The 28,000-nt window shown below is 43.7% G+C and overlaps 2 protein-coding genes across 7 annotated transcripts in view; one reads left to right on the top strand and one right to left on the bottom strand.

Moving 5' to 3' along the window:
• Positions 1 to 3: 3 nt before the first annotated feature.
• On the bottom strand, positions 4 to 11,294 carry rcbtb2 (regulator of chromosome condensation (RCC1) and BTB (POZ) domain containing protein 2). 2 transcript variants are annotated; one of them, XM_058079100.1, is made up of 12 exons: positions 11,071 to 11,282; positions 10,428 to 10,565; positions 9,958 to 10,108; positions 8,789 to 8,955; positions 8,553 to 8,711; positions 8,370 to 8,477; positions 8,015 to 8,157; positions 7,750 to 7,940; positions 4,486 to 4,612; positions 2,626 to 2,765; positions 2,410 to 2,540; positions 8 to 1,973 (listed from the first exon to the last, which is right to left on the bottom strand). In XM_058079100.1, the coding sequence occupies exons 2-12, from the start codon at positions 10,551 to 10,553 to the stop codon at positions 1,833 to 1,835; spliced, it is 1,584 nt and encodes a 527-aa protein (XP_057935083.1). In that variant the 5' UTR covers positions 10,554 to 10,565; positions 11,071 to 11,282; the 3' UTR covers positions 8 to 1,832. The 2 variants fall into 2 exon arrangements, with proteins under 2 accessions (XP_057935084.1, XP_057935083.1); XM_058079101.1 differs by lacking the exon at positions 2,410 to 2,540 and having other exon boundaries at positions 4 to 1,973; positions 11,071 to 11,294.
• A 693-nt stretch (positions 11,295 to 11,987) lies between these two features.
• fndc3a (fibronectin type III domain containing 3A) overlaps positions 11,988 to 28,000 on the top strand; it is a 60,187-nt gene continuing 44,174 nt past the window's right edge. Inside the window, exons 1-3 of one of the 5 annotated variants that reach the window (XM_058079096.1) lie at positions 11,988 to 12,494; positions 12,970 to 13,072; positions 16,926 to 17,069. In XM_058079096.1, coding sequence (XP_057935079.1) covers positions 16,959 to 17,069 — 111 coding nt within the window. In that variant the 5' untranslated portion in view covers positions 11,988 to 12,494; positions 12,970 to 13,072; positions 16,926 to 16,958. Of the gene's footprint in view, positions 12,495 to 12,587; positions 13,073 to 16,925; positions 17,070 to 24,854; positions 25,983 to 28,000 lie in introns of those variants that run through there. The other 4 variants (XM_058079094.1, XM_058079097.1, XM_058079095.1 and 1 more) reach the window with 4 other exon arrangements.

The raw sequence follows: 28,000 nt of genomic DNA, 5'->3' as shown, positions 1-28,000 counted from the left end.
TTTTTTGTCATTTATTCATATCATTTATATTGATATCATCATTGTTGTACATTTTTTTTATTGACTAGCTTTTATGGTATTGATTTGTACTTTGACTTTTTAATCTTTATTGGTTTACTAGTCTTTATACAATGTGTTTATAAATAAAGTAAATTGGGTTGGCTGGCAAATTGGATGGGAATTAAGTCATAACATTTCAAGAAAAACAATATAAATGAACATTTAAAATATACTTATATAGTTTACAGGAAAAATAGTGAGGCTAAAGTCTGAATATGACAACCAAACAACAGAAGAAACAAACAGCAAAAAGGGGCAAAAAAATAAAGTCACAAAAATTCCTAAAAAAAAAAAAAAAAAGACAAAAACATAAATGTGAATTGAATTACAAATAACATTGAAATATTCTGGGAAAAAATATGTCATTTCCAAGTTGCAATTACGGTTGTGAAAAAAGTGAAATGATGATCATCAAGTGGAAATAAGCTGTAACATTCCAAGAAAAAGAAAATACATCAATGTTGAAATATTTAGAAAATAAAAAGCAGCAGCAGCAAATCAAAGAGACTTTAGTCTTGGAATATTTTCCTTTATTTCAGAATCTTTGTCCCTACGGCCATGTCGCTACTATTCCTAAACAGCTGTGGCACAGGGAAGCAGAAGGTGGAAAAATGGCGGGGCCGCTCCTTTATGTGGACACGCGGACTTCCACCAAGATCTTAGCGCACCATGCAGCAGGCTTTTCAAAAACACCATCAAGCTGAGTGACGCGGTTGTGAATTCTGTGAGATGTTAGGTCGGGGTGTCCAAACTGTGGCTTGGGGGCCAAATGCGGCCAGCACATTCTAAAAATGTCATTTAACAAGCCAACAAAGATGGAAAACTGTTATGACATTACAATAAATATTCATCCATTTTCTATGTTCCTCATCCTCAGTAGGGTCGCAGGTGACATTAAAATAAATAGTCATGTCCAAATAAAATGTATGTCCTTTTAGCAAGATGGAGTGGAAATATACTATATATAGAAAAATAATATAAGACACACCAAACAAACAATCAAGATGCAATTTGTGCAAAATTAGGTTGGGGGAAAAGTTATTGTATTACAGAAACTAAATGTAAATATTATGGGAATAAAGTCCTAACAATACAAAAGGAAAGTTAAAGTAGCATGGTAAAGTCATGAGTCATTTATATGACATAATACATTCTGCTGTATCATATGACGGCATAATCATGGCAAAGTGGAAATGTTGTGGGACTGAGGTCCTAGTTGCCAGAAGGGAAGCTGAGCCAAGCAGAAGAGCAGAGCTGTCATTTTTCCAGAATAAATTCCTGCTGCCTTTCAGACTGCATGGCAATCAATGGCCTACATGTGATGGATTCCAGTCAATGATTATTGGACGCATTTTTGAAATCCAATAAATAGCATCCCCTCATTTCTCACTATGTGGCCCCCCCGCTGGGAAAATGTTTGGGCACCCCTGGGTTTTGGACATACATGTGAAAATAAAAAGCATTTTAGTAAACATCCGTGTTTGCATTCACAACAAACAGCTTGTTTTAGGGAGACAACACCTTTCCGCCTGGCGCCACAGTCGCTAACATCCCGGCCCAAGTACGCCTTCAGCCGCCCCCCCCTGCCTCGGCCTGACTGGAACTGAAGTGCTTCGTGGAAAGGTGGCTGTTAGTGTTGTCCAAAAAGGAAGGCTCACCTCAAGGACCTTCAACCTGCTCACTCCCGCCTCTGTGGTCTGTCAAGGCTCTTGAGAGGCGACCGTCCTCGCTTTACTTTGCCGCGTCTCTCACTCCGCTGAAGACGTAAGCAGTCAGTTTCTGAAGGCCCCGTGTCGGCTGGCTTTACTGATAAAGTTCTTGAGCAGGTCGTGGTCCATGTCGGCGAAGGCCAGGGTCTGCGTGACCGATGTCAGGTGGTTGACGCAGAACTTGAAGCAGAAGTCCTCCAGGTCCTGAAAATGAAGAGGCTGTTGGGTCAGCTGACTCCTGCGGTATTACAGAGGGCACAGACTAGAAGACTCTCCAACCATGCCAGAAAAAGCTGCGTGGTGGACAAGTGGTTAGCGCACAGGCCACACAGCTAGGAGACCCGGGTTCAATTCCACCCTCTGCCATCTCTGTGTGGAGTTTGCATGTTCTCCCCGTGCATGCGTGGGTTTTCTCCGGGTACTCCGGTTTCCTCCCACATTCCAAAAACATGCTAGGTTAATTGGCCACTCCAAATTGTCCATAGGTATGAATGTGAGTGTGAATGGTTGTTTGTCTATATGTGCCCTGTGATTGGCTGGCCACCAGTCCAGGGTATACCCCGCCTCTCGCCCGAACCGAAGACAGTTGGGATAGGCTTGGTGAATGTCACCAAGAGGGTTTCGGCGTGATCGGGCTTACCCGGGCCTCGTACTTGACGGCGGCCGAGAGCAGAGTGATGGCGTTGTCTTCTGAAATTCCCCTCTTGATGGTCTCCTGGCACAGCCTCTTCAGCCTGCTCTCCCGGTAGAAGGTGGCCAGGTCCAGCAGGCCTGAGCAGCACCAGAACCACACCGTCTTTGAGGGACAGTGTTCTCCATGTTGGGAGTGTCAGGGAAGGAACTTTGGAGTTCTTACCAATCGCGTCTTCTGGTGGCAGGTTTATGGAGTCGGTGTAGAGGTACTCCAGAAAGGCTCGGTAGACAAGGAAGGGGAACTGGTGGATTTCGATGGTGTCCTCGTCGGTTTCGTTTAGCAGCACACGAAAATGTTCACATCTAGAGAGGAATCACAGAAAATGGATGCACTATACCTTCTGTGGTGACCACAGAAATGATTGAACATACATGATCAGGTACGGTGGGAGAATGAAGTATTTGACTCCTTGCTACTGTTGAAGGTCTACCGCTTAGAAAGAATGCAAAGATGTGTAAACTCAATCAAACATACATTCTCGGGTGGATTCCCTAAGAAAAATCTACAAAATCAACCTTCCTGTGGTCTGGGTCTGCCAGAGTGGGGTGTCCCTGATCCATGCCTGGAACACCTCACCAGGGACTGTAAATTGAGAACTTTGCCTTCCGGCTCAGCTCTCTGCCCCCGGATCCACCCCTCCACCTCACAATCCAACCTTCCCTCAATCGTGAACAAGACCCTGATATCCTTGAACTGCTCCACCTGGGGTTTGGACCTCCAGAAATGCCAGAGCATGTGATGGATTGAAATCCTGCAATGCATGCAAGGAGTCCGTGCTCAAAAAGGAAACTATAAAGGCCTGACCGAGCACCTGGACGATTAGGAGTAGGTCCGGAAGACAACCGTCAAGCATGGTGGTGGCAACATCAGCTCCATGAATTTGAGGGAAGGATGGAACGATGGAGCAACACCTCCTTTTCCCAGGAAAAGTGATGCTTCCATTCCAAATTCGGATAGCCAGACAAGAGCCTGGGAACCTGAAAAACACGGAGGCTGCCTGCGGGGAGGGGTGGGCCAACGTCCCTGCCCAGATGTTCAAACCCTGTCACCAACGATAACGTCTACACTGGCTGCTCTACAAAACATTCATACGCTGTTTGGCAGGGGGCTCAAATTTGGACCAAGTGGGACAAGGCCTTAAATACTTAGTATCAGTATTTACAAGTAGTATATACAAGTATTAGTATACAAGTATATACATGTTTGATAACAGGTAATGATGGACACTGTTTTGGCAGTAGTAAACAGTACATCCATACTTCCCCCTTTAGGAATACTGTGCTTTCCTGACATGGACATGGAAGTAAGCGCTGCGTCGTATCCGTGCGTGAGGTCGCCACCCCCACTGTAGACAGTCTGGCTCCTTCCGACTGACGGCGCAAACGAGCTAGGCGGCAGAACGCACATGCATCGGTGTCAAGAGCCGGGTTATAAAAAGACAAAAGTGGAAACAATATGTCTGTCTTCGCTTCCCCCTTTGACACCAACAGGAAAGAGCGCCTTTCTCCATCGCTGCCCTGCACAGCGCTGCATGCTGGGAAACGACTTGCTTCACTTTAAATAGCAAACATGCAACTCTTAGATCAGAGGTGTCCAAACTTTTTCCCACCATTTACACTAAAACATGCCATGACTTAGTTAGCGCTCTCAAATACACATATATGGATATTTTGTAAGACAATACTTTGTGTTATATGAGTTAGCAGTATTGAGCTTGTTCTGTTCATATTAAATTCTTCCTCATTTTATTTCTGCAAAAAATATTTCTGCGGGCCAACAGAAACCAAGCAGTGGACGGCAAATGTTATTAGTTGTCCCACTAATGTGCTTTATCACCTGCAATGCTAAGGTTTGGATGCTTTGTTCACATAGCTTAGCACATATATTGATCGCTTTTTATCCTTTTCCAAATACATAGTGGCCTCCATTCTTTCATTTTTGTTCATATGAGCATGCCCTGGAGTGCTTTAGTCGGACCCTGTTTGACGTAGTGGTGTGCCCACACGCGTTGATGTTGCGTACCTTATTTTTAGCAGAGCTTTGTGGACATGGATACACTTTCCGTCCACTAAGAACTTCAGGTCGGAGATTTCAGGGCTGTCAAACTCTTTCTTCAAAGACTGGGCCACTGTCAGGTAATCATCGTTATCTGCAGCAGAAAGGAAAACAGCATTAATGACAATATTTTTTCATCAAGGGCTTGATTATAGCTTCAGGGCTTCAAGTAAAAAAAATTAAAAATCCTGATTCTGAACTTTTTCCTGCTGTCAGCACCATCAGACGTGCATCACACGTGTCCAAAATCTGAGAAGGGAAGGTCGTCCAACTGCCATTCTGTGCTATTTTGCATACGAGTGTCTTCAAAAGGTCAGCAAGGCCACCTAACTCTAATCTAACTCATTCTCTCCATCTTGTAGGAAACAGCAAGTTGATCATTTCATTTTACCACTGACTTTGCCATTTGCCATTTGAAAAAGAAAAAGCTCAGCCAGAGTCTACTCCAGTTCTTCTGTTTCCAGCCAGTCCTCCTTAAAGACCTTTATGAACTTTTCTTGGTGAGTGGGTGTGGCGCTTCCTGCTTCTTTGGTCGTAATACAGCTTCAGCAAGCAGCATGTAGCTCTGCTCATCCTGCTGCACCATTTGCTGTGAGCTAACCTGCAAAACACTAGCCTGTACTACATAACGTGCTGTTAAAGATGGCCTATGGTGCTCATTTTGAGCCCTTTGTATTGGAGCAGCTACACACCACAACCCTGTGTAGACAGCTTTCTGGATCTTCCACAATCTGCACCTATTCCAGCTGGATTTTGAAAACACCCACTCCACTGTGATTGGACCCACACAGGTTGTGTAGCTAACAACTTGTACAGCTTCTACTCAGGAACACCCATATCAGGAAGTGTGTTAGAAAAAACTGACACAAAGCGTTCGAAGCCATCCTAAACTTCTTTCGGGACTGACTTCCAGACCTCATGATCTGATACTGTGGCATGGTTTGACACCAGAATACAAGATTCAAGGTCAGAAAAGAGGAAAAAGCATCATAGGTCCCCATTTGTTGCCTATTGTTGCCTGCTCCTTTGTGATGAAGGGCTGTAAAAATAAACGACATGACATGACTCAATCAGTCCATTTTGGATGATTTTTTTTCAAGGCATGCAGAACATGGTGTTCTTGGGCTGTGTAGACTAGGTACATACCAAAAGAACGATTAGCCTCTCATCTTCCATCAGAAAAAAGTTTCTAGCGTTTTGTGTTCTTCAGTTTTTTTTTATTTAAATGTAACTATCAACCATTTACAATTTACATATTTGCAACTCAACTGTGCTAGTGCAATCTATTGCGCGTATGCATGCCTTCAAATTTCCCTTAACCTCCTCCAAGTCTTTTCACTTCCTGGTTGTTGCATAGCCTCTTTGACAAGGCACAGATGTCTTATACCAGGGGTGCTCATTAAGTCGATCGCGAGCTACCGGTCGATCGCGGAGGTGGTACTGGTCGATCGCTGGTCGATCGCGGCGTGACATTAAAAAAATATCATCCCAGCATCAATGCCGTCACTTGATTGATATACAGGGCAGCCATTCAGATGACAACTGAATGTTGCCCTTCGGGCGACCAATCAAATCAAACAACGTCTCTAAGTGCAGCAGAACTTACGATGTCAGCCTATCATCCATCCCCGTTACTTGATTGACATACAGGACAACCAGTCAGATGACAACTGAATTTTGACCTTTAGGTCACCGCTCATGCGTAAACAACGATGCAAAGTGCTAAGCTAGTCGGCGAATTGCGAGATTTTAAGCCCTCGCTAAAGTTTATGGTCACTAAAATGAGTGAAGGAGCTGGACCAAGTAAAAAGGCAAAAACTGGACCAAGTAAAAAGGCAAAAAACATATCACTTCCATACGGATATGGAATATTATACGGATATTATGATACGGATATTATCCATGACTGATAAACATTTGGAAGTGTGCTTGAGGCTGGCTATCAGCAGCTACTGTCCGGACTATGCATCCCTGGCTGGTTCAATTCAGTGCAAGTCATCAAAGTAAACTCAGGTAATTACAAAAAATGTTAATAGTTAATTATGTGTGTTTTGCAATATTGGCTCATTTGGTTATGTAAGGTACATCAACATACATTGTACGTACAAATAATCCTCAATACATTTGAAAATAAATAGATGTTTTGCATTTTTGTAGTGGGTAGATCATTTTGACTCGGTCATTTTAAAAGTAGCTCGCATGCTGAAAAAGTGTGAGCACCCCTGTCTTGCACTTCAATGCACTTCTGCCACCTTGTGGCCGTTTGTTCGGCTTAAAGGTGCACCAAACGTGCTCTCTCTTATTGTGGAGGTGCATCATCACCTCTTGTGCCTTTCACACAAAAAAACGCAAAAGACGTATAATCGGTCTTTGGGAGCAGGCGGTGGGGTTGAAATCCAAATAGGTCTTTGGTCGTTTAAGTGTTAATGATTGATTTGCTGCAGAAGTAAACACATGTAACCAAGGTTCTTATGTTGTTGGCAAGTGTTTGTTTTTTTTCCTGAATAATCGTTAAACGCCGGACATCGGGAATACTTTAAGCCCTGTAGGCTTGTAAAACCCTGGGAACACTCATAGCACAAGGAATACCAACAATAACATACGTGTTTGTGCATCTTGCGTGTGACTTCAGTCAGAAGGAATGAGCAGGAAACAGACTTTCCTGTTTATTTCTTCTAATGCTTCCAGGAACTCGTGGCAATGTCACAGAAAGGAGCCCGTCCGCACGCTACAAACTGTGATAAAACGACCTTCTGACATCACTGTGATGGAGTCGAGAGGTTGCATATTCTGTTGTACGTCAGTATCTCCCTCAGAACTGTGATCCTTTTGTGGCGGTGGGTTGAGGGGGCGGAGCTTGTAGATGAGATTAACAGTGACGCGTGTTATTTTGATGGATGCAGCGGGAGATGAAAAGTGAGTAAAATACAAATATGCATAGATATACAAAATGAACTGTGGGGTCACAGCAGGACGAGCTGTCACAAAAGGTCTTCAATAAGACCAGAAAAAGCTTGTGCTAGTGGTCGTACAGTGAATGCGTAATCGATGCAGAGAACCATTCGGATGATTACATTCTTTTTTTGAGATGCGTTAGCATTTTCCTTATATTGTATTTCAATTCAAGCACATCAGGAAGTCATCTATTCTATCCAATTATCCATAATGCTGGTGGTCCACACCCTACTGTGTGGAATGTTGCTTTCTGCCCTATCCCCATGGCATGCTTACCTACGGTGAGGAGATGCCATGTGACGGCCGGCGTGGCGAAGCAAGCAAAGACGTCGTCAGTACAGCTGAAATGGGTGAGGTGGGGGTTGGTGACGGATTGACCTCGACACTGACCCCACATCAGAACCTGCCCGCTCTGTGTCTTGGCGGCGGATGTGTGGCTGGTGTGACACGCCGCCACCTCCACGATCCTGCGGGAACACGAGACAACAGACGATATGGACACGCTGCAGAAGGAAGCAGGGAGCAGAGTGGGAACACACACCTTTCTTTGTCGGTGCTTATCATGGTGGGGAGAGATACATTGCTCTTGTTGCCCGTCCCCAACTGCCCGTACGAGTTGGCTCCCCAGGCGAAGACAAAGCCCTCGTCTGTGAGCGCCAGCGTGTGCGCGTATCCGCAGGCGACCTGGGCATGAATGGAGGCAGCAAGATTTCCATGATGTGGTTAACAACTGTGGGGCCTGAGGAGGAGGTTTGCACTGCCACCATCATCATGTCCCTCCCCCAAGGACTGCATCATTACACGGGAAGAGTGAGCAGGAATGAGCTGCTTTGCCACAAGAGAGGCCAACAATCTGTGCCGACCCACCCGCCCCTATTCAATCCAGACAGCCATACCTGGACTATGCTGACACCCTGGAGAGCTGCGATCCTGCAGGGAGTTTGCTGGTTCCCAGTGTTGCCCAAGCCCAACTGGCCGTTGCAGTTGTAGCCCCAACCGTAGATCTGCAACAGAAAGCAGCAGATCTTCAGGATGGATTTCAGGAAGGAGCACCGTGGCGAGCTCCACACTGTTGTTACCTCCCCGGTGTCCAGCACAGCCATGGAGCAAAGCTGACCGCAGGCGATGTTGATCACCACTTTGTTCTGCAGGCAGAAGCTGACCCGGCGGGGTGTCGGCTGGTTGGCCGTAGACCCCGATCCCACCTGGCCTGAGTTGTTGTAGCCCCATGCATAGACCTCAACGCCGGGATGACACATTCGCAGGTGAAACACGCGACAACGGAGAGGAGCTATGAGACAGGAGGCCGCGTTACCTCGCCTTCCGTTGTGAGGGCAATGGTGTGGTGGGAGCCGCAAGCCACCTCAGTCACCCTCTTGTTGAGGAGGTTGGTGGAGACCAGGGCGGGGGTCAACCCGTGGATGGTGGTGCCGTTGCCCAGCTGGCTGTAGCCATTGTGGCCCCATGCGTACACTTCTCCATCTACCAAGCAAACGCTTCATTAAAGACATGACAATAAAGGCTAGCGTTCACCTAGCCAATATCTGGAAATAACATATATCCCGACTCGTGTGCTCCGCTTTTAAATTGTAGATGTCTTTTCATGGCATCCTGAAAGAAAAGCCTACTTCCTCATGGACACAATTGTTGGGTTTGGCCTTTTTTGAGCATATATTGTTAAAAATAAGCATCACATGACTGTACATCACTGTACACATATTCATCAGACGTTGAGAATTATGACAATTTCAATGCTAAAAATGAGACTCACGTCAAGTCATAAACGCACACATATACACACAGAAAAACGGCCTGTTCTCAGTAGCTATTGTCTGATTGATTGTCTGAATTCCAGCATCAAGGCTACCAGAGTTCCGATGCACAATTGCGCCACCTCTGACGCTTAATACTGTTCAGCCTGTGTGACGGAGTAACATCAAAACACTGCCGCTAGCCCTTTAAGAGAGCAAAAATGGACTTCATGCTGTACTTGTGGACCACCCTGCTCATTTTGGCATAGGTGAAGAAAAGGTTAACATTACGGCTCACTTGATTACACTTTTAGCATTTACTACAGATACACTATATCTTCTTTTCCAAACCAATACGATAACTTTCTGTTTCTCAAGACAGATATGGTATCTATAACTTTTTACCTTTAGCTTGTGCACATCTGTAAGTAAGGACTGGAACAAATGAGGATGTGACCCCCCCCCCCCCCCCCCCCCCCCCCTTTTTTTTGGGACAACGTTCTTCCTCTTAAAGTGAATGTTTGTTTACAAGTGAGCTCAGGAGAAATGACAACAGGAGAAGCGCTTGATTTTCTTACCAGCACAATGCGGATAATCTCATCTCATTAGAGCCTTGTTTTTTTTTCATTAATGGTTATTGGAGGTATTTATAATGTTATCGGATACATCCGTATGACGTCAAAATTCCCTACCATCAGCCCGATAATTATCATGCACCTCTGTCATTTATTACCCGAGGTAGCGACAACCACATGTGGTCCAGTTCCATAGCTTAGGGACACAATTTTCTTCCCACAGAGGATATCAATCCTGCGTGGCTCGATGGTGCTTTGCAGGTCTCCCAGGCCTAAACAGCTGCTGCAGTTGGTGCCGAGGCCAAAGACCTGCATGGATTTAAAAACAGTACTGTGTTATACGAGAGATACGCTTGAAGACAATCATGCTGGACCCTCATAGGATCATCGTGCTGTCGTTTGATCACACAAGCAACAATCAGGTGCAAACAATACCGAGTGTTCAAACAAACAAGTGACCAAGGGCGAGGCGTTCACTCTACCCTCACCCGGGATAAAAATGGAGCTTGCTCTGGAATTAGGCCTATATGGCTAAAGATAGCGCCATCCTATCTGCTTATCCCTGCACATGCAGCCTGGATCAACACTTCCCACATTTTCCAGCTTGAGTTGACTCAGTGATTGTTACCTCGTCGTTAACTGTGACATAGAGGGCTTCGTTCGCACCACTTCCAAAAACACAAGCCTGTCGGATGAGCCCCAGTTCCTCAGGCGGGAGGAGAGCAAACACTGGCCACTTCCCAACGTCCAGCATGCCACTTGCTCTCTGGGGCAAAAAAAAAATGAAACACAAAGAATACAGAAAATATGTTCATTTCTGCTAAATCCTGGGTGAACTGTAGGTTTTCAATGGAGTTGATCAATAATCTTTAAGCATGACGGACCTACACACATGTGAATTAGAGCTCCACCAGCATAGACTGAGAAACGTTCCATTGTGTCTGTTTCATTTTGGGAATAAAACACTGCTAATATAAGTAACAAACATTATCTTGTAATACGTCACTGATACTCAAGTATAAACACGGCTGATGTCACCAGGTTCCTCGGAAAATCATACATAAGTGTATTTCTTTGGTTTTTATAAGAGGTAATCCACTTGACTGCAATTATGAAACAATCAAAAATAATGCACTTTTCCCAAAATTTTTAATTTACAGCCATTCCCAGTGCAGCATTGAGGATTAGCTCCAAGTGCTAAGCTAAAAGCAAACCGAAGTGGTTATATGACAATTAGCATCAAGCGCAGTCGCCTGTGGTTCATACGTTACCTTGCTTGACACAAAATAATATTTTGACTTCGTCAGCGACGTCGTATTCCGATGGGCCGCAGGACAGTAAATTGTCGGTCAACCCGGATTTATTATCATGACATGTTAGCATCACTGCATATCCACCATTAGCCTGGTTAGCTTGATGCACAGCGACAGTGTGTATACTTCCTGCTTCCATGTGATGGTGCGTTTAAAGACATGACGAGATTACAGACACTACTTGTTCACCTTTTGTTGAACATATTTGTATCACTTTTATAACCACAGACTGGACAAAACAAATATCGTCAAGGCCACTTTGTTTTTAATTCAAACACATGAAAACAACGTATTATTTAGTAACAAGCACAAGTATAGTCATACATTAACACCTTGATAATCGCAATTTAAACTGCCTGCAATAGGCTCCAGCATGCATGCGACCCTCGTGAGGATAAGCGATATAGAAAATGGATGGATGGATCAAAACTCCTAATACTCTTGAACTACACTCTGGCTTTGAACTGCTGCTTTCAAATGTACTTCTTAAAAATCTCCAGCAGGGGACGCTACAAACATAACATAAAAATTAATATTAACTAATTAATATTCATATATAACAACAATCGCTGATTGAGTAGACAATATTGTCTACTTGTTCTCTTCCTGTGTTTTTACAAGTTTGTCTACTTCGAAACATAAAAAACTAGAAATGTCCAATAGTAGAGTTTGTAACCTGAGTTTGTAAATAAAGTTAGTAATGAAAACAACATATATAAATTAGGCAGTAAAACTGACAGAAACACTGTATAATGTACGAATACATACAGAACACTGTGTATAGTGAATAATACCTTGATTAAAATAATAAACAACTACAGCAGTATTTTCTAATTGTCGGTATGAAGACCTAACAGATGAATCAGTCCCTATGTTGCACATCTTACCTTGAGTATTTTTAACAAAATTGTTGACGTTGAAATTGCTGGAGTGTAAAGTGATGATGATTTGCAAATCTTGAGTATTTTTAATAAAAAGTGCACCTCGTTAAATATCCTTATTTGACATTTTCGGAGCTGTTTTAACAGCGACCTTTCTAGGCCCGATAGGTGTGTCCCATTACGTGCATTAATTAGCTGCCTCTGTTTATCTGCTTTTATAGCTTAAGAACACACACAAAAGTAGGACGTGCGTGTTCATGTTCATTTGCCACACTTTGAAAGGCATTTCTGTAAATAAAACGTGAGTCAATATTTTAATGTCGCCATCAGGGCAAACGAAAACGGGAAAAAATCCGAAACTGACGAAAGCTTATCTCTGAATGTGCAGCATACTGAGGTTTATTCATGTCACTTTCTGTGATACTGGATGGAATTCCCGTTTGCGTCACAGTTTTTTTTCTTCTTCTGACACGTCAACATTAAGGTCCTCCAAAATAAAAGGTAAGGTGCAAATGTCCTTAAATATGCCCTTAATAACCAAATGTAGCGGGTATTAATAATACTACACTGCCAATGTTATTTCAATGCATTAACATATCAATTGACAAACGTGCTTTCTTGATCAATTTAAGCTTCGCCATGATTTGCCCTCCTGCGCATGCGCACAGAGTCTGCCTGTAAAGCGATGGCGAAATTCCTTCTTTTTAAGCAAGAAGGAGCAGGACACTTGGAAGCATAGCTATCTCGATAAAGCTGAACATTAGGTGAGCATTGGCGCGTTTGTCCGGCAGCAGTACAGTCTTCGAGGCACGCTTGACGGGAGATCAGCAAACAAAGCAAAACAAAACATAAAAGCACATCTTGGTCCGGCTAACGTTTAGCAAGGCAGCGTCAGGGCGCTAGCTTTAGCATGTTAGCCCGTTTGTTTCGTATTAGTCGGGGAAGCTAGCGGAGTTGCTGTTGTTGTTCTTCTCAGGGCTGTACAAAAAGGAGCTGACCGTTGGGAGGCTGAAGATTTCCAGGAGGAGACTGTAGAGGAAACCCGCTGGTGTGCATCGGTGTCGTCCGGGCTGCCTTGAGTGAGTAACGTTAGCTGCTTGTTTTGACATGACACATACTTCCGTCATCAATGTTGCTCATCGTGTCAAAACACACCATGGGGACTAAATCGGAAATGATCAATAACATCTTAAGTAGGCTTTGATCCACTTCCTAAAGGCGCTGCACTGTAGAGCAGTTCCCAAATATCAATAATAATTATCACAGAATATGACACCTGTGGCTGGAGTAAACACCGGCTTGGCTGCAAAGCTAAGCTAGCTAATGTAGCAAAGGGTCTGCTTTCATGTTTTCGTGTTCTATTCAAGGCGACTCTTCAGCCTGTGGGTGGACTGTGAATGCCTCATATTTAAGGTTTCATGATGCTCTGCACCTGAAGACAGGTGCTGCTGCACTCAAACATGGTGTCCAGTCACGTCGTTTTGTTTAAGATGGATTTTATTGCACACGCGTGTCCTGTTTCCACCATCATTCCATAAACAGTAATTGTTGCACAAATAGTGTACATGGAGTCCGTCATGGCTGGCGTGCGTGCTGCGGCATTAGGCGATCACGATGTGGAAATTGCAGATGGATAGTGGCCGCCTTCTTTTATTTTGGCTGTCAGGTACAGTTTTGAACGTCTTTGCCATCCACCAAGCCCGAAGTGGCCGAGCGTACATGGGCCTTCCCGTCAGACCCGGTTCATTGACCATCACATTTGTAAACGGACTGTGTTGTCTCAGCTTAAGGCGGGGCGGGGCTAAAGCTAACAGATAAGCCAGATCACTGCAAGGTTTTAGGAGCACAGGCGCTGGACTGTAATTAGGTTCAAGGACACATGATACATCTCTCTCTCTCTCTCTCTCTCTCTGCCGTTTTGCTGGTGTTTTTGAACGTTTCATGTGATCTGAGCTTGCTGAGGTGCACCAGTGTTCTCAGTTTGGATATAATCCTTACAGCTCGTCTTCAGTCTGTGTTTCTATATGCCTACTTTTTAGCTACTTCTTGACTACATTTCCCTCAAAGTGTGCAGGATATATGCCCGTCCAAAATGTATTGCATATAGTAGGCACACAGCGCATTTTTTATTGTGTTTGGAAACAATTTTATCAATGTTTCCATACTTTTCAAAAATTGTTGAGGACTACCGCAAATACATTTTGAATAGATTTGGCGCTACCTGTTCAATCTAAATTCATAACTGCATTTGCTTGACTATAAGTTGATTTAGAGCATACGGTGCTGTGAAATAGTATGGGTCCCCATTCCTCATTTTTTTTGCATGTCTGTCACACTTAAATGTTTCAGATCATCAAACAAATTGAAACGTTAGTTAATGACAACTGTCCTGAACACAGAATGCAGTTTTTCAATTAAACACTGCATTAAGGGAGGAAACATTTTGAAATCTAAATGGCATTGTGTGAAAAAATTGATTGCCTCCCTGTTAAAACATAACTTAAATGAATTGTGGAAAAGGTTATAAAGCCATTTCTAAAGCTGTGGGACTCCAGCCAACCACAATGAGAGCCAATATCCACAAATGGCCAAAACATGGAACAGTGGTGAATTGACCCCAAGAGCACAGCCATGACTAACTCTAGAGGTCACCCCACAACAACACCCAAAGAAGTGTAGACCTCACTTGCCTCAGTTAAGGTCAATGTTCATGACTCCATCGTAAGAAAGACACTGGGCAAAAACAGCCTGCATGGCAGAGTTTCAAGACCAAGACCGCTGCTGAACAAAAAGAACATTAGGGCTCGTCTCAATTTTGGTGGTAGTGTGATGGTCTAGGTCTGTTTTACTGATTTGGGACCTGGAAGACCTGCTGTGATAAAAGGAAGCATGATTTCTGCCGTCTATCAAAATGTCTTGAAGACTTTTGAAGGAGACTTTCCGGTCATCCGTTGGTGACCTCAAGCTGAAATCTGTAGAATGATGCAAAACACACCAGCAAGTCCACCTCTGAATGGCTGAAGAAAGACAAAATGAAGACTTTGGAGTGGCCTAGTCCAAGTCCAAGTCCTGACCTGAATCCTATCGAGATGCTGTGGCATGACCTTAAAAAGGCTGGCAAAGCCTCCAATGTGGCTGAATGACAACAACCCCCCACCCCCAGAGACTCATTGCAAGTTATCACTAACGCTTGAATGCGCTAAAGGTGGCCCGACCACTTCTTAGCTTTAGGGGTAATCTCTTTTTCACACTGGGGGATGCAGCTTTGGAATTGTTTCCCCTTAGTAACAAAGTTTCATTTCAAAACTGCATTTTGTGTTGTCATTGAATTTATTTAATGGTATGAAATATACCAAAAAAAGTATTCAGCAGTGAAAGTGTGTGTCCTGAGGAAAAAAACAACATATGTTGCATTTATATAGAAATGTATTTGATGAATGAAAGACTGCCAGGAGATCCAGGTGTCTTATCTCCGTTGTTCGTGTGGCCATTCTCCGGGTACTCCGGTTTCCTCCCACGTTCCAAAGTATGTATGTCACTTAATTGGAGACTCTAAATTGATCATAGGCGTGAATGTGAATGGTTGAATACTGGCAACCAGTCCAGGGTGTACCTCGTTTCTCTCCCCAAGTCGGCTGTGATAGGCTACAGCTTACCCGTGAGCCTAATGAGAGCTAGAAAATGGATAGAAAATTCAAGATCAAGAACAGACATATAATAGCACACAGACCAACAGGCTGAGTAGGGTTCCTGTTTAATGTTACACATTAATAACATAATTAACCTGCGAGGCACAATAGGCTAAATTAACATAACAGGTTGGCAAGTTACCGCTAAGCAAGTTCGCCTCGCTCTCCATCCCATTTCACATCACTGAAGTCTTCACAAGCCCTTAGCGCCTTCTCATGGCTGTCAACAGTAATGTTCACTCCTTGGTTATGTCAGTCAGTATTGATTAACAATTAAATGTGAAAATGATGTGAAATTATACACGCATAAATTATAGTCGTCCCTCGACACTCGGCGGTTTGAATTTCACAGCTTCACATTCACATCAGTTTTTCAAATGAAGGAATAAATTATTGCTGTTTTGTGGTTGCATACTAAGTCTTACTAGTCAACATGTATGCATGTTTAGGCAATTTTGCGTAATGTTGGCCTAAATTGATTGGAAGCATTGGTAAAATGTGTTTAAAGATGTGGCGATGGGTCTGCGCTGGAGTCTCGAGTTTGGGCTATGCTGTTCATGCTGTGTTGGGAGCATCTGCCTCGAACATGGTCCCCTGTGTCTGACTCATTTACAGCCATCCCGACAAGGTGTCATTCAACTGCCATTACATTACATTGATGAGAGGAAAGCCACCGCCGGAAGAAAAAAACAACAACAAGGAGCCTGCAGTGTCGTGTCGTGGCCTAACTAACGCCGGCTTTGCCGACTGCTCTCTCACTTTTTGGAAGTCCTGCTCGACCTCCACCACTGTACGCCCACATACTCATGCTTATAAGTGTGACTTATAGTCTGTAAAGTATCATATCATGTGCTTGTTGGCACACCTCAAATGCACTCAGTTTGACAGAGAAGAAGATGTAGTACGAGGGATCAGTCACCACTGTACGCCCACATACTCATGCCTATAAGTGTGACTTATAGTCTGTAAAATACCATATCATGTGCTTGTTAGCACACCTCAAATGCACTCAGTTTGACAGAGAAGAAGATGTAGTATGAGGGCTCAGTGATGCCAACTTTGTGACATTGTTGCTATATTTAATGTGTAATCAGACCCCGCTATATACTTTAAAAAAAAGTGCCTAGCAGCAAATCCAGAGACTTTCTGTCATTTTCGGACATCCCCTGCTAATGTGCTGGTGTGCTCATGATGCCGTTTTCCTACATTTGATGTATTCTGTGTTGTGTATCATTTGCTGCAGGAGAACCTCTCTGGTGGTGTGAATGAGGGAAACATGGCAGACCACACCCCACCTCTGGAGTCCGGCCAGCTTCTCAGCCCTGAACTCCCCATTCTGGCGTCACCCCCGCCCCCGGCCATGGTCAACGGGGAGGGCCCCCAGCAGGTACTCTTGGTAGCTTTTGCTCCCCAACTGGTCTGTGTGATGTAGTACAGGGGCTCTCCACTGGTCTCTCCATAGGACCCACATTTACCAATGTTCATTTAGTCACCACCCGCATGTATTCAAATGATTTTCTATTTATCTTTAATTATTTGATTACACTTGATGTCATTTGTATTAATATTTATTTTCAATTTAGTACAAGTGTCTCGATACAACCTTTTCACTGGCAATACCATACTGATATAGCAGTCCTGGATTTTGGCTGATACCGATATTAATCCAATATTGCCATGAATCATACATGTTTTAATTACCTTATTTGTAGCATGTAATGATGAATGGCATTACTCACCTCCGACAGTGCTGGCTCTTTTTAGTTAAAGGGAAGTTGTTTAACATCCCTATGAGAAGTGTAGTCTATCAACAGTGGCCCACCCCCCACTTGGTCCTGTGTGCCCAGTTCTTGGGGGATTTTGGTTATGACACATGTAGAGACATGGGACATGTAGTTGTGATTAGTTATTGCGGTTATGTAAGAGTTTGACTTCTCAAAACAGTATACAATGGAAAGAGTAATACATTTGCATGACAGGGAAGATCAGACCTCACAAGTGGCTCGGTTTTAGACTTATGTTTTTGCTCATATGTGACCCGTATGATTTCTTTTCATATCAGTGTGAACAGCATTCAGATTCTTTTCAAATGCGACTCAGGCGTCTTTGTTATGGGGTTATAAATCCGATAATGTACGTGATGCATACATCATGCTGCAACTGCAGTATGATGGGTCAGGTGGGTATATATCTCACCTGTACGTCACGGAGAGGCGTGTCATGCCGTGCTTATCGGGACTTTAAAGGTCCTCAGGGATGTAGGCAGTCATGGAAAGGCCTGCTTTATCGTGGAACTCGCCCATGTCGGCAAAAGTTTCTCCTCTCATCCAAAACGGATTTTAGCCAAGCAGCTGTGGTCATGTGTCAGCACTCCTGCCGCCCACACGCACCTTGGAGCAGACGTGGCAGCAAGTTGTCTCCAAACTGCCACAGCCAAAATTCTCTACCCTCTTTCTTCAACTGCTACGGCCCATTATTTGCTTTACAAAATATTGACTCCCCTTGCACAAATGCCTTAAGAAGAATGCTCTAGTAACATGCTAATCCATACTAAAATATTGATTTGTGCTGTAATGTCCATTCTGAAATCAAAATAGTGATCATTTTGATACGTCAGCTATATGATTGTGTCCTTTGTTTTTTCTGATGGGTTGAAAATCATCCATCAACAAATGACGATATCGTGTATTCTTTATGCTACTTCATATCAAATTTGCCAAACATATTAGGTGAATTTGCACGTAGTACGGGATTGGTATCACCGATTCCATCCAAATTTTCCCCCCTAAACACACGGAAATGCAATTGATGTTGTGCTTTTGCACCCGCACGTCACCTTCCAGACACTTTGCGTTCATACTAACCTGTCGCCTTTGTTTCGTCATGTGCACCAACAATGTAAAGCATTGCAATTAAACATCCCGATAGTGCATCACTCATGCAGTGTGAACGTAGCCTTACTTCCTCTGACGTGGCAGTACCGAACGCTGTAGGCTGTCCGTTGCTGTGTACGAGATGAAGATGGCTGCGACCTTCGCATCTTCATCCGTAAACAAGATATCTGCCACGGATGCAAAATAAATCCAAATCATATAAATGGACCTTACGAGCTGCGGAACATGTGGGTATGATAATTGCTGTGAAGAAGAGTGGCTCATATGAAATGTGATATTTAGTGATGCGTACATTTTCAGATGCTAAAAACACCAAAGATACTGAAAGATGATTCATTTGATGAGAAACAGGTGTGTGGTTGAGTATCTCCTTGGCGGTAGAAGTGAGACAGAGCAGCTGTGACATGGTTTTACTGTCATTCTGATGACCAAAACTTCAATTTCCAAAGTCTTTCTGACTTCCTGCGGTCTTTGGAGGGATGGGTGGGGGAGGAATAGCCCACACAGACAGCTTTTCTATCGTTTCCTCAGCCTCGTTGGGGTTTATCAAGATAAGACCTGCTAATATAAGCAAATGCCACGTCCACACGCTTTCCCAGCCGTCCTGTCATTTCCACTGTGGAAAAACAACAGCCTTTGTTCACATGTCGGCCTGCGGCGAGCGTGATCTCACGGAATTCACGTCTTGCCTTGTTGACTCCAGGAAAGGTTGCCTGATTACCTGCGCGCGTCACACGTGTCAGTGTGTTTAGTGTTTTATGCCAGGCAAAGGAATAAAACCATACTGCTGCACCTTCCCGCTTGACGTCACCGCCGCCCTCCTGTTCAGACCAGTTTGAGTCACTGCGTGTTTGCAACTGCTGAAGTGCGCTGAAATGTGTTCTCATGTGGCGTAATAACACGTATCTGATAACACACGGCGCGGCGGCTGTGTTTGTCCAACACCGTTGCCTTCTTAGACGATTTCAATGCTCAAATTCATGTTATTAAAAACACAGCAATTTGGTTATCATAACCACCTTGACAGCTTGACATTGGATAGCCCTGAGAAAGTATTCTGTTAAATGTCAATCGTACCCTATATAACAATGGCAAAACACAACATTTAGAAAATGGCCATCTGTATTCCCTAATTTAAAAAAAGCTTAAATATAGGAAGAATAACTGCTCCAGCCATGTAGGTCCGCTGCACAGGCATGGACATTAAGCAATTACCTTTATCAATCAGTGTCCCCAGCAGGGGTGTCCAAAGTGCAGCCTGGGAGCCATTTTTGGCCCACAGCCCCTGTTTTATTAAATGAATGAATTATGAATGACCCCGGGCCAGCTGGTCATTACACTAATTTGCCAAGACGTGGATGTTGTTTTCAGATAGCTTAGCATAATCCAGCCTACACTGGATTGATTTGAGCATCTTTTAATATACAAATTGGATCAAGAAAGAAAAGATGGTGCAGTATGTACTCAAGATCTGGTGAGATTAAAGCGTGACGTCATTTCCTGTACTCGGCATGGGACACTAAAAATAAATTCATAAATCCCATATTAATTGAAAATGTTGTGGATGATGTTTCTGCATTATATGTGCATGCGTGTCATCTCCCGCTTCCATTTAGGCAGTAAGAGGTTCCGTGTGCATTGCTTTCAGCACCTTGGAATGTTTGTTCCATAAAACAATGAGGGAAGTCAGTCAGTCAGCCAATCTGTTGGAAGACACACTGGGCGGGTGGAGGCGGGGCCGCTAGCATACACACAGAGTGCAGAGGAGTAGACTGCCATATATTTATTTTTTATTGTACTTTTCTTAAGTCAGGTTACAATCTCGTCTTGTGACACCCCTCGTTGAACCAGTTATTCGTATCAACATTTTACCTTTGCTTCTTTGCTTTATGAAAAAATGATGAAAAAACAAAAAACCCCAGCAGCGGGCCACCCCACTTTGGACACCTACACGTTTGGCTAGGAAATGTCCACTCCATGTTTATTCCATGTTTATCATGACTCAGGGTGGGTCTTTTGGGAAGGGTTACCACAGGCGAGTAGCATGAAACATGACGTGTAGTGATGGTGATTCCTGAGTGGAGCTTCTCCTGACCAAGCAGCCATGACGGTGAAAACCATTCACAGTGATGGCTAACCTTTCTCACTGACCTTTTACTTTGACAAGCAGCAAGGACACGTCCTCCTCTTTTCTCTTTTGGTTTCTCCCTTCCCGACTGAGCTGAGGGTATTGATGCTGGACTGGAGCAGCCATTGTGAGTCAGAGAAGAAGCTGCCGTGGTGGGGTCATTACCTGACATGATTCCTTTTCAGAGATGACTTTGTTTACAGCGTGATTCAGCGCTTCCGTCCATTAACTGTACGCCGCCCCTTTAGGTTTTTTCCCCTGCCGTTTGCGAGCTCAAGTGGCAACAGATGAATCTGTCAGTTATGAAAGCTAGTTAAAGCTCTCTAATGGCTAGTTGCCTTCTGTGCCTTTATTTTTCTTCCAGATTTGATAGATGGATACTTAATTCAACTTCTAGAGAGAACTTGATTCCAGACAATATTTACTATGGCAATACTGAGAGATGAAAATATTCACCTTCGTGCTATTCATTCATTCTAAAACGCTGCTGCTCTTTTTCCTCAGTATCTTGGTTATGCACTGTTAGTCACATTTCACATCATCTCTCGTTGATCTTTGTTAATTGGTTCCGGATACGGTTGCACAGCAGATGAGTGGTTAGCGCACAGCTAGGAGACCCGAGTTCAATTCCATCCTCAGCCATCATAGTGTGGCGTTTGCATGTTCTCCCCGTGCATGCGTGGGTTTTCTCCAGGGACTCCGGTTTCCTCCCACATTCCAAAAACATGCTAGGTTAATTGGCGACTCCAAATTGTCCATAGGTATGAATGTGAGTGTGAATGGTTGTTTGTCTATATGTGCCCTGCGATTGGCTGGCCACCAGTCCAGGGTCCAAGACAGCTGAGATAGGCTCCAGAACCCCCCGCGACCCTCGTGAGGATAAGCGGTAGAAGATGGATACCTTATTTATAAATTGATTTTTTTCATAGTTAGAGCTCCACCTTCTAAATACATTTTTTCAACATTATTGGTGCCCTCAAGTCATGGAATAACACCCCTATAGTCACATGGCTACATTTGTTTTTGAATGCATTTAGTACAGTATGTCTTGTACGTGCCCTATATTTGTATTTTAGTTCATTTCACCATTTTGATGCTTGAAATTTATTGCATTATTAATTTTAGCCATAAACGCACAATTTACTTAAATATGACTAATAATAAGCTACAATCATTTTACCCAACATGGCAGACATTGTAAGAGAAAATAAGTCAAGTTTATTTATATAGCCCTTAATCACAAAAGAGTCTCAAAGTGCTTAACAAGCAGGCAACAGTAGATGATGGATAAATAAGACATATTAGACATAATTTAGACACACACACCAGGTTCACCTATTATAATTCTAATCACTATTATTACTTCAGCAATGTTTGTCTTCCCAATGCCTTATTTGTATTTTCACCATTTTAATGCATGAATATGCTTAATTTAGTCCCAAAACATGCTGAAATGTGCATTTTTGTGGACTGATAAATGGTGAACCACAAAACAGGTATAGGATGGAAGTTGTGGTAATGCTTTAGAGGACAAAATACTGCAAGTATTACATGTTATCATGAATGTACCTGTTAATACATGCTCACCTTGTTGGAGATTTTGGGAGGTGTTTTCATAGCGGCCTTTCTCGGTGGAATAGATGCATCCCATCATGTGCATTACTTGGCTTTTTAATCTTTTTTTTTACCAGTTTTTATATCCTTCAAAGGCACAGAACAGAGAAAGAAGTGTTAATGGCTCACATAAGGATTGTGTATGATGGGCAAAATTGAAAAGTGCACTTTTGTTTTGATATTACATGTCTGTTTAGTCAGGAAATGTGAAATGATTATGAACCCTGTTGGTGGTCATCTGGACTGTAGGGAGAGACACTCACACTTGTATTCAATGTTTTGTATTGATGGTGTCAATCCCACGTCCTCTTATTCATCAAAAGTCTTTCAAATTCATAACATTTTTAGAGACATTGATATGGTTTGACATGTGGTTTTTGTCTCCTCTGTGGTTTGTGTCTAATAATATCTTTCATGTCTGGCTTTATGAACACATCTCGGAACCATCTTATTCAGTCATGTGATGTTTCCCATGGATCATGAAATTGCCTTGAATCATCACCGCACACGTACGAGTGCGCCATCGGCTGCTTGGAGACTGTGGCTGCTTCAGTAGCGTACTCGCATGAACCACCCCGTGCCCCCGTGGCATTGGGCTGGCTTCCTGTCCTCCAGCTGCTATGTGACAGCCACACGGGCTAAACAATCAAAGGGGAACAAATAGTGAGAAACCTGACCTCTGAGTCAGACACGGTGGGGACACGTCAGAGCTGAGAGTCATGAAACGATGCAGCCGAGGTACTAAAGCACGCGTGTCACTCTCACTGACACACAATAGGAAGAGCAAGTTGGATTGTTGCCCTATGTTAATACTCTTTTATTGTTCCTCATTCATCCACTCTGCTTCCTTGTGGCGCTCTGCTCTCCCTAAGAGAATTAAAAAAGCCGAAAATGAGAGCAGGAAACGAGCGCTGATCAGTGCTCAGCCATCTGTGTGAGGAGTAACCTTTGCAGTCTCTCAGCAGTATTTCACAGTCTGTCAGATTCACTGTGCAAGGCTTCGAAAATGGGCTGCTCCGCTGAAATGCTTTTTGTTTTAGCAGGGATGAGAACAATCTCAGCCTTGAAGGGATCCTCCAGCTGCCTAGAGGGCGCCAACATTCAAACTTGCAAATAGCATTGCATCGCTAAATGACATTTACTACAGTAGTCCCTTGTTTAGTGCAGCTAATTGGTTTCAGACCTGACAGTGAATTTCCACAATTCCTCATTTATAAGTTGAATATTTGACTAGTTGAAGCCTAGAAGACCTTTTTATGACCTTCTAAATGTGGGATTTAACATTAGAGCCCTTTAAACATGAAATAACACCCCTATGGTCACCTTTACACTCCTATTACCCAATATACTAGACATAATAAGAGAAAATAAGACACATAATAAATCTGTATACAACCTTCTAAATTTACATTTCAACATATATTGGGTCCCTCTAGGCATGGAATAACACCCTTATAGTCATATGTATTTTCCTATGAACCAATGTAGTAGACATAATAAGTGAAAATAGGATCCGAGCTTGTGTGTGTTGCTGAAAATGTGTTGTTGTGCTAGAGGAGCCAAGTGGGTGGTGGACAGGAAGTACCGTTAGGGTTGCAAGTTGAGTTTTAACTTGGCGTGGATTACAGCCACACAAGTAGCTTGTGTTAGGGATTATTGTGCCTATTGTGTCATCATTGAAACCTGCAATAAGGTGTGTTGTTCTGGCGATGAAGTCTGGTGCTTGTGTGTCTCACTCAATATTACAGAATTAAGAAAAAAATACAGCATTATACTGTATTTCACTTCATTTGGTCATTTTTATGCTTGAAAATGATTCATTTAGGCAAAAAACTTGCTAAATGTAGAGACAAAGTGCCAAGGTTTGCAAGTCTGATCCCTCCTGCTACGTGGTCTTATTCTTTATTACATTATAATGTGTTCATGAGCCAGGGCCTACAGGTGGCTCTATATCTATTCAGTATCACTGAATGCTTTATGTTGCTGACCAGCTTCACTGAATGCTTGGTTGACTTTGGAGGTTCCTTTGCAGTGGCAGAACCTGATAGAATTCTCTCTGTTCCATGTCTGAATTTCTTCTTCAAGAAAATGAATTATGCTTCCTTGTAGTCCTTTGACTGCATAGGCTCACTGTGCTTGGATGCTCCTATTTTTGTTTGATTTCTTTAGTCCATCTTTGATCGCTTTACAGCGAGTGAAACAGCAAACGGGCTCCTGTTTTATGTGAATGAGCCGTCACCGTGTGTGTGAGAACGTGGCCCAGGCTGCTCTGGCTGTCTCTTTAAGGGAGGATGCCATGACCATGAATGAGGGCAGACGCTCGAGCAGCAGCAGCAGCAACTCCTTGAAGGCTTTATAACGTGACGCCGTACGCACGGCATCTCTCTTGTGACTGTCGACGAGCTGCTTTGACCCAGAGGCTGCCGTCTGGTCGGGCCATTGAACCGCTACATCCTCCGTTGTTGGCGCAGGGGGCATTGCTGCGTGTTTGTCTGTGAATGGGGGAAGCACGAGTGGGAGGGGGCTCGTCATATATGTCAGAAGCTGCGTGGCTCCTTAACGCTCTTGTTGTTGTTGTGAACAAGACATGGCAGAACAAAGGACTCCCTGCTGTTGTTCTCGTGTGCTGACTCAGCTGTGCTCACACCCTCCATTGAAATGAACCCTATTAGCGGGCACAGCAGGCTGCACGAGTGCTGGCACGCCACTGGCAGCACAGGCAAAGGTGTGTGGAGTCCACCTCCTTTTCCAGACAGGGACTGCTGCTGATAAGCTTGCGTTGTCTTGAAGGTTCAGTGTGGATGTCGGCGTGGCGTATTTGTTGAAGAGGGGGGTTGCTGTGGATACGCGGGATAAGGAGGCTGCACAGGAGCGAGCGCGGCGGCTTCTGCTGCAGAGAGAGCGCCGCGCTGCTACAGAGCAGATGAGTTTGAAGCGGGCTCAGCAGACAGCAGATTGACGCCGCTCCCGTCATAAAGACAAGCTCTCGCTGCAAACGCACGCCGCCTGGATCCTGTGTGGGAAGCTGGCAGAAGTGTCAAGGATCAGCCGCGAGCTTCCCAGGTCAAGTGACCTCCTGGGAGGCTGTCTGAAGTGGTTTGGAGGGGTCTGCTGGACCCTGGAGTCTTTTCTCTCCCTTGACTGCACCGCCAAGCAACGCCTGGATGAGAAAAAGCGATGCGGGCAACAGTAAGTAGCTCGAGCCAGCAGCTGGCTTTCTGTGCTTTATCAGTGTGCAGTCAATGTCACCGTACATTTCAGACGACAACATTCAAATGGGCGAAGAGGCCACAGCGGCCGCGGCTGTGTGACGAGCCTCCGCTTTGACTCAATTAGACCTACTTTAAGCGAGCCAGTCCACCTCCCCTGCCTCTCTCCCACACCCTCCCATCATGTACCCTCCCTCCTCCCCCTCCTCGCTGACGCTGCTTGCGTTGCGTGGGTGTGTATGAACCTCTACAAGACAGAGTGTGTGTGTGTGTGTGTGTGTGTGTGTGTGTGTGTGTGGCAGTTAAAGGGCTCTTTGCCATCGTTGCCGAGCACATGAATGGGAGCAGTGTCGGCGATGGAGGTGCTAATGATTTTGGAGCGGGAGGAGACACTTATCCACAGTCCAGTGCAAGGGGACTGTCTTCACTATGACAACGTCTACCACAAGAGCGAGGTAACTAGCGGCGGCAGCAGCGTAACGCGCCGGCCGTCAAGAAACCTTTCATATGCTTTTGTAGTTGCAGAGAATACTAAGCAAAATAGCCACAGGTTTAAAGTGATATTGATACTTAAGTAAGGACGGCTTTACATTACTACTGTACTGTAAAAAAAAAAACTCTTACAGTGCTACCTCTGTGTTTTTGTTATTAATTTGTTCCTAAAGGTCAGATGGAAACCAAACGTCTGCAAACCCAAGCAAATAATGTGGCAAAAATATGGACAAAAACATTTCATATTGAGAAACTAGCAGTATGTGTCAATAAGTGTTAGGGGCTCACCAGACGATAACCATAACCATAACCATGACTAATTCCTCAACCTGATTGAAGACTTTGAAGTAGCGCTTAAAGATTACTTGGAAAATGAGTCGGATCCTCAATATAGGCTTTCCTATAATGTCATATCTATATCCGTATCTGTCATGAATATGATGATATTGTCCACGATGTCATGGATATCAACTGTTCGCTCAAACTAATGTCAGCTCACTCTCATGTTGTTTTTCATAATTATTTCAGTTACTCAATCATGCTGTTTTGTGGTGGAATACAAATTATATGTATTTTTTGCCTAAATGAAGCAAAAAGACTGCATTAAGTCAAATGCAAATAGTCATCCCTCCCTCTATATTGTAGTTTTTCCGAAATTAATGAATAATTGATGACTATGTGATCTGTTATTAGTGTACACATACGGAAATACAAGTGCTATGTAGCATTCTGGCCACTAGGTGGTAGTAATGTGACATTAGCTTAACAGAACATGAAGCCATGGAGTCAGATGTGATGTGGCAATATTTTAAGTGTATTTGTTTTTATGCTATGTATTAGTTTTTCTGAAACTGTGTTTCTAAAATCCTGGACCTTGCCATCAGGGCTAAATTGGAGAGGCCCCAAATCATGTCGGTTTTTTTTTTTTTGGTCTGATACTTTGATCCATTGAGTTTCACGATTTCCTCATGTTTGGGCAATCAGTCAATCCAAAATGGTGCAAAACCTTAAATGACCCAAGTCACCATGTTGACATAGGCCATTGTGCTCCAAGGTATGAAGAGCATGATCCTTTCAACTCAGGATCCAGGCAGTTTTACCAGACATGGCCAGCCAGCTTTGTCAAGACATGATTTAGTCCAAAAACCCATTTGACTTTGGCCTTTGCATTATTTTAACTCATTCAGTACCAAAGATGTATTTCATACCTTTTTTGGGTTTTTTTTTTTTTTGCAAAAGAGGCAAAAAGAGGTGATGATTCACACTTAAAGTTGTCATCAGAATGTATCAGGAGTGCATTTGATAAGAGCTGACCATGGATCGTTTGCTTGTGCTGGACAGCAAGGAGGAAATGCGAGAGCGTGGAGGAGTGCAGCGTGCAGAAGGTTTACAACACATTGTAGGGAAATATTATGTGGTGAGAACTTTGCAAACGTCTGAAAACGTCGCCTGGAAGGAAAATTTCAAAACAAGCTTTGGGTGTAAAGGAGCCATTTTGGAGCAACTGCAGAAGGTTGAGCAGGGCAAACATATTTTGAAGTGGCTCAACACTCAACCTGCCGCTGCTAGCATTGCTGCTCACTGGATGCTCTGGAGAGTGTAACGATGAGGACGCTGTTCATAGATGGAGAATACATGAAAGAATCCTTCATAAGAATCTCCACTTGCAGTGGTGTAAACAAATACTAGGAGTGTAAAGGTGACTATTGGCATCTTATGTCAAGTACTATGCAGGCTGTGATGGAGACTTTAAAACATCATCGCTGCCGTGTGGAAATGTACTACTTTGTGTTTTGGCACACATGTTGAACACAACATGAACTGTTGTTGTTGTAGCCATGAATTCCCCGCATCATTGTAATCAGCAAATTACGGTACATCCTGAACTAGCAATAGCAAGCCTTGTTGCTCTGTGGCACGGCACATTTTGATGAGGCCTCACTGGCATGCAGACCTTAATATGGACAAGAAAACCCATAGG

The sequence above is a fragment of the Doryrhamphus excisus genome, chromosome 8 (genome assembly GCF_030265055.1).
Source record: "Doryrhamphus excisus isolate RoL2022-K1 chromosome 8, RoL_Dexc_1.0, whole genome shotgun sequence".
In the NCBI taxonomy this organism is placed as follows: Eukaryota; Metazoa; Chordata; class Actinopteri; order Syngnathiformes; family Syngnathidae; genus Doryrhamphus; species Doryrhamphus excisus.
This window is presented reverse-complemented; position numbering and strand designations above follow the sequence as displayed.